Source organism: Rattus norvegicus, chromosome 9, assembly GCF_036323735.1.
Source record: "Rattus norvegicus strain BN/NHsdMcwi chromosome 9, GRCr8, whole genome shotgun sequence".
Classification (NCBI taxonomy): domain Eukaryota; kingdom Metazoa; phylum Chordata; class Mammalia; order Rodentia; family Muridae; genus Rattus; species Rattus norvegicus.
The window spans coordinates 72462977-72478965 of NC_086027.1; the positions used below are offsets into that span (position 1 = coordinate 72462977).

The 15989-nt window shown below is 42.5% G+C and overlaps 1 protein-coding gene across 2 annotated transcripts in view; it reads left to right on the forward strand.

Annotated features, from left to right (window-relative positions):
• Adam23 (ADAM metallopeptidase domain 23) overlaps positions 1 to 15989 on the forward strand; it is a 147067-nt gene that overhangs the window by 106498 nt on the left and 24580 nt on the right. For both annotated transcript variants that reach the window (NM_001029899.2, NM_001393708.1), the window contains 6 exon segments: positions 126 to 206; positions 6175 to 6225; positions 6839 to 6902; positions 9360 to 9465; positions 10575 to 10694; positions 13547 to 13715. In NM_001029899.2, coding sequence (NP_001025070.2) covers positions 126 to 206; positions 6175 to 6225; positions 6839 to 6902; positions 9360 to 9465; positions 10575 to 10694; positions 13547 to 13715 — 591 coding nt within the window.

Consider the following 15989-nt stretch of genomic DNA (forward strand, 5'->3'; position numbering starts at 1 on the left):
TTACACATTGTGGAGTGGGTGGGTGAGGACTGTGATAAAGCACAGACTTTGTTGGTGGACACAGGAATGGCAGCTTTGTTGAATACAGTGAATGCTACCTCCTAATGCTGTGCTTTGATTTATAGTTTCAGTCACGAGGGTACGAATGTCGGGATGCCGTGAACAGCTGTGATATAACGGAGTACTGCACCGGAGACTCTGGCCAGGTCTGGAAAACCACGTTTTATCTTTTATATTGTGCAAGACATGTTTTAAATCCGTCAATGAAGACTGCGATTGCAGACCTGTTTTGGTTTCATTATTCTAGATTTGTTTCCTAGATATTCTAGCTCTCTACCAAACTAATATTTAAGGAAGTTTGGTGTTGTATTTTGGGATTTTCATCTTTCTCTTTTTTTCTAAATCCCCCTTTCATAAATATCTTTAGATAATTTATCCTCAATTCATAAGTTTGGCTCCTTTGGTTCTCACATTTTGCATGCTGTTTTCAAACATTTCGAACAATTTTTTAAAAAACAAATTTTGGAAGGCAGCTGATGTAGGAGACTGGGAGCAAGCAGAAGCACTGTGGCTGGGAGCCGAAGGCCACCATTCTGTCTCTGCCACTGCCGCTGTCCCCATGCAGAGGTCTGCTTCTCACCTAGGTGCTTTGGCATGATTTTGGTCCATTAAAATGATTATAATGCTGTAATTAATACTGACTTCTTGACTCCCTATTTGTATAATTTTTGTGCCTTTTATTTATAACATGTTATTTTACGGCCCTATTTGCCACTCAAATGAACATCTGTTGAGTGACTTGCCAAGTGCTGCTGTAAATGCCCGGATGTCGACGTGAACGACTGTGGAATTCTTCCTTTAGTGAAACCTAGGTTCTGTTGTGTGTAGAGAGACAAATAAGTTAAATATATATAAATATGTATTTATATATACTATATAAAATATGTATTTATATACACGATATAAAAATATGTATGTGTGTATATATAAATATATATATGTATATATCCACACATACACATAAGTATGTATGTATCTGTATAAATATAAGTATATATCATATATCATACTGCATATGATAAAGTAAGGTCCTGTGGAAAGAAGAGTATGGTGGGATATTAGATTGGGATAGTAGCTATGGAAGGAGTTAGTTTATAAACAGCAAGGGTAGAGGCACGGTTTCTTCAGGATGTGGAATGGAGGACAGTAGAAAAGTTTCAAAGGGTGTCAGGGTTCTGGCAGGGGGACCTGTATGCCATGGTAAGGATTGGGATTTCATTTGACTTTTTCTTTCTTTCCGCTGTGTCTTTAGAAGATTTTCCTGTGCTAATATCTTGTTTTATGGTGGTATGATGCAAAATCATCAGTGGACTTTTACCCAGAGATCACCCATTAGATTTCAGTAACTTTTCATTGTTTTATCATTATAGAACTAAAGACTTTCATGCGTTTGGAGGAATATCTCTCCTGCAGGGTTATCTCTGTAGGCTACATTCCCAGGATTGGAGTTGCCAATCGCAAGGTAGACTGCTGTCCACTGGGGTCACGATGAACATGGTGCAGTTTCAAGGCAAAAGGTCATGCAATAAAACCGAAACTGACCAGCTTAACTTAATACAAGGGCCATGTTTGCCTCCTAAGAGATCCTGGCTAAAACTGTAGCAGTTACAATTGATTGCAACTTGGCTTCCTTGCCAAGGCAAGCCCCTCCACAGGAGACAGCCTGAAGAAGCAGTGGACAGTGCTTGCTTCCCACCCACACTAGACTTTCCGGCTCAGGATACCTAATTATTCTTCACCAGTCAGTACAGTAATGCGAGAGCAGAGTGCTTGGCATTGTACTGAGTTGCTGGAAGGGAACACGAGAGGAGAGAAAGAAAAGACGTTAATTAACCTTTAGAAAGGTCTTTGTGTTCTTCTCCATGGCTTTGTTAATGATCTAGCACATGGAAATACATCCTGCCTTTATTTATATGCGTGTCACTCTTGCACATGTGTTCCTCATAGTTAAGTATGTAAACAGACTCCTCTGTAATTTTTCTGTACAGTGTAATGACAGAGTACAAGAGTTGTGGAGTCTGTCTTTCACAAGTGTAACAATTCTGATATACCATTTGACTGTTACTTTTATAGGATAGTATTTTTTTTTATAACTGCAATATATGTTCTTGGCTCTCATATTCCGCCTCTTTTTTTTTTTTTAGAAATAATAGGTTTTATTTCAAATTTTAATTCCTGAATTGCTTTGTAGTCTGGTGGAAATAAGTCCTTTAAAGTAGGAATATTGAGACTGGAGAGAAAGCTAAGTGGATACAGTGCTTGCTACGAGAGACTTAGGACCTGAGTTTGGATCCCCAACATCCCCATGAAAGCCAGATGTGGTGGCAGCACACGTCTGTAATGTAAGCGTGGGAGGCTGAGACAGGAGAATCCCTGGGCAATTAGTCTAGCTGATTGGTGATTTCTGGTTCAGTGAGAGACCTGTCTCAAAACAGAGGTATGGAGAGTAAAAAGAAGATAAGCAATATCTGATATCCATAGGCACACATGGATCATACCAGTGTATACATACATATATACCCACATACACCACTCACACGCACATGCACTCACATACTATATATGTATATATACTATATATGATCTATATATATGTATATATATATATAAAGAGAGAGAGAGGGAGGGAGAGAGAAAAACAGAGACAGAGACAGAGAGAGGGAGAGATAGAGAAAAGTAAAATTTAGTTATGGGGCTCTTTCCTTAACCTATTTTATTGTCTAAGAAATGCAATTGTTTTTCTTTTTACGCCATGTGTCTTTGGTGAAAATTGTTTTGTGGCACACTCAGTGGCACATTAGAATAGGATGCTATCTTATTTTTATTTCATGTTTTAATTAATTTTGATATTAGTATTCTCATATAAAAGTTCCGATATCTCTGAACTTCTTTTTCTTTTTTAAACACAACAAAATAAAATATAGTAAGATGAAACAAAAACCATCAGATTGAAGTTGGGCAAGATAAGCCAACAGGAAAATAAAAGAGCCCTGAGAGAAGGGACGAGAATCACTCACTCACACATTCGGGGTCTTGTGCGGTGAAAGCGATAGCGTTTCCACAGAGGCTCTGCTGCAGACCCCTCCAGACCCTGCAGTCGAGGCTCCAGTCTCTGAGCTCATGTGAGCTTTGTTCAGTTGTCATACAGGGTCCTGTTCTCCTGGTGTCGTTTGGTGCTTCTGTCTCCCCCAACCCTCACCGCTGTCTCTTTCACCTCCTCTTCCACAGGGTTCCCTGAGCTCTGAGGGGATGGATTTGATGGAGACATCTCATTTAGAGCCATGTTGGATTTTTTTTTTCATTGCACAGTTTATGACAGACTAATCAATACTCAAGCAACTGAAAGAAATCCATAGCAAACAGTGAGGTGACATAGTAAAGATATTTGAAAGCTGTGATAATGGCCTCTGTGAGCTCTAGAAATTAATGAGGGATTCCACAACTTCAGATAGGCACCACTGAAACTGCTTCAGCTGAATCTTCCTGCACAGCATCCCTGGTGAACCCGGGAGCAGCGGGTTCAGAAATTCTGGAGCATTGCTTCACAGAGAATGCCCAGACTCGTTCCTGTTCTGAATATCCTTAGAGGATGTTAAGAACCTCTGGGTGATTTCCCAGTTAAACATTTCAGAGATCAGCAACTGGACTCATTTGTCTGTCTGTCTGTCTGTCTGTCTGTCTGTCTGTCTGTCTGTCTGTCTATCTATCTATCTATCTATCTATCTGTCTGTCGGTCTGTCTGTTTTTGAGGCATGGTCTTACTCTGCAGCCCAGCCTGGCTATAACCCTTCCACCACAGCCTCCCGACTGTTAGGATTCCAAGTGTCTCCATTTCTTTTCCATAGCTGTGACAAATGCTCTAACTCAAACAACTTATAAAAGGCCTGAATAGGTTTACCGACTGGGGACCAAAGTATTCAAATATATGCGCCCACAGGGGACATTCACATTCAGATCAGCACAGCAGGTGTGCACGGCCACATCTGTCTAACAACTGGCTTTTCTTAGGCTAAGCTAAAGCCAGATTGATTAGAAAGCAAGGCACATGTACCTGTGACAGTTTATAATGAGGGCTGTGTGTGTGTGTGTGTGTGTGTGTGTGACAGAGAGAGAGAGAGAGAGAGAGAGAGAGAGAGAGAGAGAGAGAGAGAAGCGTTCTCCCTTTTTTCCTCTTCTCAAGACATCACAAAGTGACTTGCTTCTTCTAGGAGCGCCCCACCCCCATTTCTGTTTACTCTGGTTGTACTGGTTTTAGGGTAAGTGAATAATTTATGATAGTTGATTAATGAGATAATGACTGCATTCCGAGGGACTCCAGAAAGATGGACGAGGCCGCGGGGATCTCTTCTGTGTGGTTTGTTTGCTGTCAGTTGTTGCATCCCCGGGATACACAGGACCAGGTAGTGAAAGGCTGCGGTGAATCTGAAAGGGGCTCCAGCCTTTAGGAAGATGCAGAAGGGACATTTTCTTGCTGCATCTTGTAGTGTGTCGCTGCTCCTGAGGAAAGCCGCATGTATCCTTCGTCTTTCTTGTGATGAGCTCAATAAGCGGTCTTCGTGCAGCATAAAATAACTTCATTTTACCAGTATGGGTGATCCATTCATTTTCTGAGTCAGCTAGTAGTAATTGAACACCCACCACATCCTGGTGTTGTTTTGTGCAGCAGGAAGCCAAACAGAAAACCCTGCCTGCCTGGAGCTCACGTAATTGTGGAGACAGAGGCAAACAAACTAGGGAAATATATGGATTGTCAGGTGGTTGTAAGTGTGGTGGAAAAGGACAGTGTAAGAAATGGAGAACAGAGGATGCTGGAGTGGGGGGAGCTGCCTCTCTAAAGAACATGGTTACAGAAGGTTTGAGAGGGAGAGAGTTGAGCAAAATCCCTATAGAGAAGATGGGATGAGGCCGCAGGAAGCAGCAGTGGGCTGGCAGCGTGCCTGGCATCTTTTAGGGAATCACATCAGCCACCAAGAGAGCTGGAAATGAGGCCAGGGAGATGATGGGTGTGGGTGGAGAAGCAGCTCACATGTGACTTGGAAGGCTGTTCAGAATTTTTGGGCAGAGGACCAACGCGATCTGGTGTTCGTGTTTGACGGACCTCTCTGGGAACAGTACAGGAACCAGGGTGGAAGCAGGGAAGTTTGGGTCAGAAATTACAATCCCGGTTATAATGTTGGCAGCCTAGACCTGGGATTTAAACGGTAGAAGCTGAGGAGAAGAGTTGACATTTTGAAGTGAATTTGAGGATTTGCAGTCACACTGGATGGCATGTGTGAGGACAAAAAGACAAAGAGGAGACACAGACGATGAAGAATGAGGCTCTGGTTTGGGACCTGAGATGTTGTTGGGTTGAAAAAACATTTGCTGAGAAAACGGGGAATCTGAGGGACCTCGGTGAATTTCCCATGGATATTTTTCTTTCATAATTGCTTTCGACCTTGTGGTCCCCAACCTTTCCCCAACTCTTAAATGTTTAAAAAGTGTAACTGGAGTTATTCTGGGGGAAATGAAGTGTACTTTAAAATGGTGCCACAGATAACCATCTACGCTGCTAAAACAGCAGCGGCGGTGGCGGCGGCAGCAGCAACAAGCTCTACTTCCACAGATTATTCTAGCAACAAGTCTGCTTTGAGAGGTCAGAGTGATACTGCACTTACACTGATTACATTGTGCTTCAAGACCATTTCTTTTGCTTTTGCAAAAATGTCCCATAGGCACATGTCACAATGTCACATGCAGATTTGACATTTACAAGGAGCCACGCAAGGTCTTGCAAATTAGTTCTTAATGTGTCCACTCCCCCGCAGCAAGCCAATTCATTCTCCTCGCTGCCCATTTTAGTCCCTTCTGCTTGTAGCTACTTGACAAGTGAACATTATTTGTTATCCAGCCCATCTCCAAGCAAACAGAAAAACACGAGAAGAGTTAGCTGCATTAGACTTTATTCATTAATGATAGAATTAAATTAAATCATCCATTAATGGCATTAAATGTGTTTTTCTAAATGTTCCTAATTGAACATTTACTTTCCCTCTTGTTTTATTTCATTAAACACACTTTCTGAATTTATTTTGTATACATCAGTATGTCAACTAAAAAGATAATATTTTTCAGTGCCCGCCGAATCTGCATAAACAAGATGGCTACGCCTGCAATCAAAATCAGGTATGCTGGGCTATAAGATTTCAGTGTAATTTAGAAAGGATTAGTGTCATTTCCCCCTCCCTACTTTTGATGAATGTAACTCGGAAAGAAAGTTTACCCAAGTAAATTGCAGAGGCTGCTGGTTTACATCAGCTTTGCTTCCTTCCAAATGTTACATATGTTTAACCAGTGACAGATTGTTCAGATTGAAGGGAAAGGGAAAGAATGCAGTGGCTAAGGAAGCTAGGAGTCTCATTTGCTCAGTTGTAACCGTCCTTAAATAATTTCAGCCTGTCTACTCAATTAAAAAAAAGACAATAGTTTATGAGCCTTTTCCCAAGTCAGTATTAATACCCCCAACATTCACATATAAGAGTAGCTAAGTCCTTTTGGTATCATTTGTAAAATGGTACAGTTTTTTGTTTCACATGAAAGTTGAAGTTTCAAGAATTATTTTGTGTCTAAGGAGACATGCTGTGACTGTGCCAGAGCTTTCCGTTTCAGCGTCCTGGAGCTTCTACCTCTTTGGTAACTTTGTTTCTTTTTGGCCACCAGAGCAGGACCTTGTAGTCAGATCCTGGGGACAATGGCCCTGGAGCCCTTTGACTTGCAATGCGTGTGTTCTTTCTCTCAGGGTCGCTGCTACAATGGCGAGTGCAAGACAAGGGACAACCAATGCCAGTACATCTGGGGGACAAGTAAGTGGCATCTTCTGGTCTGATGGATACACACAGTTTCTTTTCCGTGGTTCTGTTCTTTCAGTCTGCGACAGAGATACACAGCATGGAGTAATGAGAAAGAAAAGTCCAGCAAAGAGTGAAAGGAAAGAGCGAGTGTAAGAGTTAGGCACAGGCCTGTAGGTGTAGTGTAGTGGTAGCAGGCACAAGAGACTTTGGGTTCAATTCCCGGTATACCTCAAACAATGCTGCTGATTCGAAGATCATGAAACAGATATCCAAGTGGGAAATCGCCATGGAAACCGGAGTGCCTTTCATTGACCTTGGCTGTTAAATATGGGATGTTGCAGCTATGTGACAGGGTTGAGTGCCGTGATCATAGATACTGTCTGGCTGCTTGCATGATTGCATAGCTTACTTTGTTCCTTTCTGGTTTACCGTGTGAGAGTAGCAGGCGTGTTGGAATTTTGAGTGTTTTGTGTATTTGCTTGATTGTTTTCTTTTTGTTGTTGTTTTTCGGTTTTTTGTTTTTGTTTTTTAGTCTGTTACTTGGTGTCAGTGATAACATGGAGGAGTTTCTTTGGTAGTAGACAGGACCGTGGTAACGAATTTCAAACACTGTCTGAAAGTTAATACACACGGCTACTGGTTGAGATTCACAGTGACTCAGAACTTCAGCTCCTGAGGGCCACATGTGAATTGACCTACTTTGCTTTCTGATAAAAAGCATTGGAAAAACCAACTTTAGGGAGGAAAAGATTTATTTGATTTATACTTGGATATTATACTCCATCATGAGGAAAATTAAGGCAGAAACTCACTGCAGGAACCTGGAGGCAGGAATTGAAGCAGAGACCCCGTAGGAGTGCTGCTTATGGCTTGCTCCTCAAGAAGGGCTCAGCCTGCCTGATTGCTTTGTTTGTTTCTTTCTTTTAGTTATAATTTCATGTATTTATTTTATATTTGTATGTTTGAATATTTGTGTTTTTCTTTGTCTAGCTATATTATAATTGTTTAATTTTGTTTTACTTATTCACTTTACATCCCTCTCACTGCCCCCATCGGGGTCTCCCTTCCCACAATCCTTCCTCCTTCCCCCTCCACTTCTCCTCTGAGTGGGTGGGGACCCCCTTCACCTACCCTGCCAGCCTGCTTTCTTATACAAGTGAGCAGCACCTGCCAGGAGAGGCACCACCAACAGCGGCAGTGCCTTCTCTCATCATGCATTAGTGGAGAAAATGTTCCCCAGGCTTGCTCAGTGGCTGATCTGATGGACGCGAGTTTTCAACTAACCTTCCCTTTTCCAAGCTGAGTCTAGTTTGTGTCAAGTTGACAAACACTACCAGGACAGGAAAGCAGAGAAATAAGACTCACTAGCTAGCTAAAGCTGGCTCTTCCAGAACGGAAGAAAAGACACAAAAGAGGTCACGTGAACGATTTCAGTGTTCAGCAAGTGTTGTTCATGTGAAAAATTTAACCTCGGTGTTTCGTTTAGGTAAAGATAGTAAGGACATAACATCTTCTTAACATCTAAATATCAAAACTCAAGTGCTGATATAAAATCTTAGCAGAGCCAGGCATGTTAGTTCATGCCTATAATCTCAGCATTTGGGAAGTTGAGGCAGGAGGATTACTAGTAGTTTTAGGTTGGCTCGTACTACATAATGAGTTCTAGGCCAGCTGGGTCAAGAAAGGAAGACTGTGTCTCAAAAGGATTAAAAAGACCTAACAACCTCAGTGGTCTGCAACTTTAACATTAATCCCCCAGTGTTAGCATAAGCAGGATTAAGGAGGCTGGAGAGACAGGCACAGCCCTCAAGGGCACAGGCTGCTCTTCCAGAGGTCCTGGGTTTACTGTTCAGCCCCCACACGGTAGCTAACAACTGTTAGCAACTAACTCCATTTCCAGGAGATCTGATGCCTTTTTTTGGCACTACATACACATGGTACACAGCCTCCCTTCTAGGCACAACGCCCGTACACATAAAACATGAAACAAAACGAGACAGGATTAAGGATGCAAACTTGTTTACTATGTGGTGGCCGTGTACGTGTTGTGGCTAGTGATTTTTCTCGTTGGTCACTCTAAAACTCACAGCAAGATCTGGTTAGAGACTCCTCACATTTCAGACTGCTATGCTGGAGCACTTTTTTTTTTTTAAGCTGGGGACCGAACCCAGGGCCTTGCGCTTGCTAGGCAAGTGCTCTACCACTGAGTTAAATCCCCAACCCCTTGCTGGAGCACTTTTGTACCAGCTCACAAAAGCCGCTGAAGTTTGGAAGTTTCGATAAGTCAGCAAAGGGCACATTGAGAGCTTGAAATCAGCGCTGGCTTCTTTCCGCATAGGAACAGGCAATCAAGGTTCCTTTTTGTCCCCTTTCTGGGAGGCGGCTGATAGACAGGTTGGTGGCACCCCACTGAGTGCGAGTGGCCCAGAGAACTAAAATGTGTTTTCCTCTCTCCTCCATCTCTGATAGAGGCTTCGGGGTCAGACAAGTTCTGCTATGAAAAGCTGAACACAGAAGGCACCGAGAAGGGCAATTGTGGCAAGGATGGAGACCGGTGGATTCAGTGCAGCAAACAGTGAGTGGGCGGGCACCCTGGGGTATAGCTACCGCTCCCAGACTGATGCAAAAGCAAAGGGAACAAAAGTGGGGAGTTGTGGATGCAGTGTGTCCCTGTGTGAACTGTCAAAAGATTAGCTACATATGCTCTATTAAAAATAAAATATAGATAAATGTGAAAAGGAGAGAAAAAATATAAAATAAACCTTAGTGCTCTGAACCTTATTGTACATGCGACCTATGTAAACTGTCCCCATCTTATAGGGAGATGTCCTTAGCAACATAAATGCCAGGTCCCAGGGATGCATGTTTTCATTGTCATCAGATGACATAAAATAGCTGTGCACCAGGAAACGCTCCTGTCTCCACCAATATGTGATCTTACCAGACTTATAATGTTTATCAATGGGTAGGAACTGCTATCTTGGCATGGTTTTAATCCTCATTTCTCAAGCTTCAAGAGGAATTTCCACAGCGCCATGCACCATGGTCTGTGGACTTCGGTCTTAGTGACTTGACACTTCACTTGTTTGTCGTCATCCTGTGTGACTCACTAAGCTAGGGTGGAGGTAGAGGTGTCCTCATGACAGGTGAGTCATGTAATGTCACCAGGCCACTGCTCCCCTCTGCTTTACTGTGTTGACTTCTAAGTTCTTACTCTTGTGAGCTCACGGTTGCAAGAGCTGCACATTCAAAGGTGGATCTTCCTCATGTTCTGGATTTTCTTCACACTCATTTCTAGGCCAGCTGTGCTGCCCTGAGCTCTACAGTGGGGAGGAGGGATGGATAGGGCAAGGGATGTCAGGAGCAGGACCACGCTGCTACTGGTTGAGAAGATCACTGATCTGTTTTTCAACGATGCACACTTCCCTGCAGTGAGTGAAGCTGTGGTCCTTTAGGCAAGGAGGTGGGGCCAGCATAACTAAGACAGTGTCTGAGTTCTCCTATTCAGCCCTGAAGAGAATATTGAGGAATCCGAGGGCTGGAGATTAGGCTCTATTGTAGATTGCTTGCCTAGTGTCTGCAAGGTTTGTTTAGTTCCCAGAACTGTAACATGTAAAAACTAATGCATGTGTAGTGGTGTGTTGAGCTGGATTCTTCCTGTCTTCTGCCTTCCAAACCGTGCAGTGATGTGTTCTGTGGATTTCTGCTTTGCACCAATCTTACCCGAGCTCCGCGTATTGGTCAACTTCAAGGAGAGATCATCCCGACTTCCTTCTACCATCAAGGCCGAGTTATTGACTGCAGGTAACATAGAAGTCAGGAGACCTAGGGAAGAATGATGATCACAGGTTTCAAACAATCAAAATTTATAAACATCGAAGATCTAAGATTTTCTAATTCCAACTTTTTCTTCCATGTAAAGGACCGCTTTAAAAAGTAGTAGTATATTGATTTGCAAATTTCAGTTGCCTAAAATCATAGTAGTTATCAGTATTTAAGACCTTTTTCCAAATTGCAATCTTAGGAATAGAGTTATGCTCCAAGTTGTAACCCATATACCGAAAGCTCAAGGTTAGAACTGTTCAGAGTTTAGAATGTTCGTCAGGTGCATAATGAGGTAGCATGAGAACGGGACTCAGGACCATGGATTTAGCTTTCATTTATCCCTTATATGCACAGGCTGAAGGAAATTCAGTCGTTTGTGCATCTGTTTTACTGACATAGGAACTGTGTGTTCTAATTGAAATACCTCCACACAAGCATACAGCACTGTTAATTACGCCCCACCATCCCTCCATACCCTGCTGCAGAGCCTCAGATCCCTACTCCTCTCTATTGAACCATTAAGCCAACTTTTTAAGGTTTGTACATGTGTGAGAGGGTGTATTGTGTTTACCTTTCATGGAACTTCGTGTCCATCTGTTCTGGAAGTGACAGACTTCATTCTTCTTTGTGCCTAATACTGTTATGTCTACACCATATCTCCTATATCTAGTTCCACTGATGGCTAGCTAGATTGATTTATATCCTGGCTATTGTGATAATGCCTCAGGAAATATATATCTGGTATTTAAAAGAATATCCCACACTGTTCTCCTGGAGGCGGCACTAGTTTATGCCTTCATTTACAGTGTATTGAGGCTCTCTTTCCTCCTGATGCTAGCCAGCATTTGTAATTTTTTTAAAATGACAACTGCTTTTAGTGAATTGAGATGACACCTTATTGCGTTTTGAACTTTAGCTCTCCGAGTCATTTTAAACTTGCCTGTAATTATTGAGCACTTATGTCCCTCCTGAGCAGTGATTTACTCTTTACCCAGTACTTTTAGTGCACCTGCATTTTAATTGTGACTGTGTTTTAAGTGGATGTTTCTACTCATGGCATCCTGTAAGTAGTCATAAAGTTTCAGATTTTGAAACAGGTCAGAGTTTAATGTTTTAGATTAGGGATACTCAATCTGTACTCATTTTTATCCCTGGCTAAAAATTTTGATCATTGCAGTATAGCATCATTTGAATACTGTTTCATTTTTTTCATAAAACATCCAATTTAAGCAGTATTTTATGTTGCATGTGTCTGTTTTAGATGATGACCTAACAAATACCCAACCACATACAGAAAATAAGTATTAAATATTTTTATTGATGTTAGCATAACCCCTCCCCTTCTTTCATATGCATTTGTCTGTGAGCATGTAGCACATAGACAAGAGGCTGTGTTTTTAGCCAGGAAGTTGTATTATGTCACAAGTAATTGCCATTACCTTCGGAGTAACCGTGGGTCTATGGTGGCGTTCTCCTGTTCAGAGGCACTGCTGTTAAAACACCTTTGGGATCCTACCACAGAACTAACACATCATCGGCCCTTTATTGTCACTGTGCCAGAATCTCAAACCACCTTTTTATGGGAGTGAATAAATGTTTGAAATTACCCAAGAGTAATTCTGCACAATTTCATGATGTCTTGGTCAGATAACTGCTACTTTTCCGTCTTGTTAACGGACTCTAAGGTAATTTTAACTAGGCCTTAGAGAGCACGCCTCTCCCTGGGTAACGTCTGTGGTTTTGTGCCTAGACCTTCCATGTCCACCAACACTCTTCCAGCCTGTAGAACCTCACATGTCTTTGATAGCCTTGCTGAATTATAAGGCTACTTCACAGACTGCCATGTGGGTAGAATATTCAGCAAGACTCTCTGTTAATAATTATATCCAATTTCTAATTATCACTCAAATTCTAATGACACCTAACTTTGTAGCGTAAGAAGTAAGCATTAGTAAAGAATGCCTGGCCTTCTCTTTTTAGCTGTGAAAGCTCAATCCTTTGAGGTAATAATAATAATTTGAAAATATCTTGCTTTGCTGTTTTCCCGCCCATACTATTTTTTCCCCACCTGCCTTGGAGAATCAGTGACACCTTTCTTCGTCTTTGTCTACACAAACACCTTCACCTATCCTTAACACTGAGAACACCCAAAGAGTTAGACTGTTTCCTGCCGATAATCATTGTTCCTGATGATGTGTGCTGTGAATGATAACGAAAGGCAGTTTCTTTCTTGCACGTTTATTAGAGCTAGGTAGGAGGGAGCAGAAGGCTCCAGTAAAGCCTTGCTAGCTGTAACAGTCTCTCTGTTCCATGAATGGCAAGCCTTGCTCGGGCTGGCACTGTGTTGTTGGACAGTGTGGTCTTATGTTTATGTGGATCACTGTTGAGGTTTGGCTTTTGCTCCGTATTGTAATCCTAAATACTGGCCCTGGTTGCCCCAGGGATGAGGAGATTTTTACATAGACCCAAGTGATGGTAACTTTGCCCCCTAAGTTAGCCCTGATTGGCGGATAAAGAGGCCTATAGCCTAGAGCGGAGCATAAGAGAGTAGGTGGGGCTTTAGTTCCTGGGCTTGAGGTCTGAAGAAAGGAAAGAAGATGGCATGGGGTAGGTGAGTCATGGAAACCTGGCCATGAAGGTTGGCCAATTGGAGGTAAGAGCAGCCCAGATAGATCACAGCAAATTACAACTCAGGGCTCTTGATAGGGAAGTAGACATTAATTAGCTTAGAGGGTAGATAGCTGCCCAGGTCTGGTGCTTTAAAGGCTTATCATAAACATAAAGGGTTGTGACTTTTATCTGGGAACTGAATGTTCACTTTCTGCTTTCAGTGGTGCTCACGTAGTTTTAGACGATGATACAGATGTGGGCTATGTAGAAGATGGGACTCCATGTGGCCCCTCCATGATGTGCTTAGATCGGAAGTGCCTACAGATTCAAGCCCTAAATATGAGCAGCTGCCCACTTGACTCCAAGGGTAAAGTCTGCTCAGGCCATGGGGTAAGTAGACATCAGTGTAACGCTTTGACCCTTCATTGTCTGGGACCCTGAGTTCACAGTGACAAGGTAGTCAGACACAGCCATTTCTTACTGAGGCTGTGGCCACTTTCTGTGCCCTGATTACCACATTCTTAGTGCCTTCATCTGCTAAAATAATCATTTATAAAATAATTTGATTTATTCTGTTTATTTTCTATATTATTGAAATGTGTATTGATTACCTTCTCCAGATATAACTTGACATCTATGTTAATCAGTAGTTTGTAGAAGAATAAGATAAATCTTGTTTGTCCCTCCATCCTTTTATGTATCTATCTGTCTAAGAGGATTTATTATGAATAATGGGCTCACATGATTATGGAGGCTGTGATGCCCACTGTTTGCTGTGCAAGCCATGATTATGACTCACTCAGGCCTGCGGACATGAGAATCAGCAGAGCCGATGTTCTGGGAGCGGAGACAATGAGAGGAAGTTTCTCCGCTCGAACACTGAAGGGGGAAAAGCTCAGTCTCTGCTCCGGCCGTGGTGGGAACTCAGTCAGCTCTCCGGAGTTTACTCATTCAGATGTTGCCCAGAACATCAGAAGTGATGTTCAGGTGGGCACCCTGTAGCCCAGTTAACTTGGCAAGTGAAATTAGCCTCCATTACATCTTAACAGTTGGAAGAAAATCGGCATGGTTCCTAAGGGACCGTACACTGTGTCTGTAATTTTTTTTAATAGCACAAAACAACATGCATCATGCTAGTTATTGAGCTTCATCTCAGATCACACTGAGTGGATCTCCACAGGACAGTGGGTCACACATGACATGTATACTTCTAGAGATGTACTTGGGCAGTGTTCAGCTCCGCCCTCCCCTCCAAGATGCTCTCTCTATTCAAACCTGTGTGTAGCTTTAATTCTCAAAGGATTTGAGAATGTTGCCTTTCCTGGAAAATTCAAGTTTAATAGCAATAATTATATATATATATATATATATATATGTGTGTGTGTGTGTGTGTGTGTGTGTGTGTGTGTGTGTGTAATATAGATTGGACTTAGCAAAATGAATGCATTTGTAAATTTATACAGACTTCAGAAATTAGAAAAACAGACACAGAGAAAGTGATAATAAAAAAGAAGCTGGAATGAAGGTAGAAGGAACTCAACACAGAGAGATAGGTGGGTGACAGAGTGACACAGAGCAGAGCAAGGTGGACAGGACCGGGAAGCTCACAGGGAGGCCGGGTAGCCTGGTGTGCTGCTCACAGAATATCCAACATAAGTAACTCAAGAGGAGGGCGTGGCTTGGTTCATGGGTCAAGGGACACAGTCTTACGTGATGGGGATGGCGTGGCAGCCAGGAACTTACTCCTCGTATTCATCAGAGCCCAGAGCTTAGCTACCTTGTCCCTTTTAATTCTATCTAGGACCCCATTGGGTGGCGTGGGGGCCCACACTCAGACACACACACACACACACACACACACACACACACACACACACACACACCCAAAGGTTCGCCTTACGCATGCCCATGAGGTATTTATTAATCCCAAGAAGATGACACTGAAGTCAGCCATCCTATCTGGTGATTTAGGAGCATGGATTCAGGGACTAGATAGAGTTTTAGATTTAGATCCGGACTCTGAGTGGACACGTATGTTCTCTCTGCCCTTAGCAGATAGTGGCTGGAGTGAATGTGAAGCTCTTGGGGACGTGCTTAGCAGAGGACCCTGTGACATGTAATGAGCGTTCAGTACAATTTCTATGCAAAATTAAATCACCAGGCAGACCTTTTAAGAATTTTAGCCTCTGCTCTAGAAATATGAGACGTAAAAGCTCTTTGCTGTTTTCCCTGTCCTATCTCATTTTTTCACCATTTATTTTTTTTAAAAAAGCAAAGTTTGGCCTTATTAATTATAACCATATATCACAGGATCTCAGATTTAAAAGCATTGGCATTTGATTTTATCATTTCTAATGATAAAAGGGTCTTGGCACCTTTTTTTCTAGTTTGCAGAGTGTTTCATTTGATTCATGTAAATTGCGAGTTCATGCCATTTGCTGCTTGGTGGCGGGTGTCAGCCTGCTGACTGGGAAAGAATGTCTCCATAGATGGTGGGAGGGGAGGGTAGTGCTTACTGGGCAGGCAAAGTGCACCAGATGCGTTAGGCATGGTGAGATCATGCAGCGTGTGTGTGATTGTGTCTCTTGGTCTTTTATCTTGAGGATTGTCCCTGGAGGCCCCTCCCTCTCTTCCCTGGCATTGGGTTTTTGTTTTTTGGGGTTT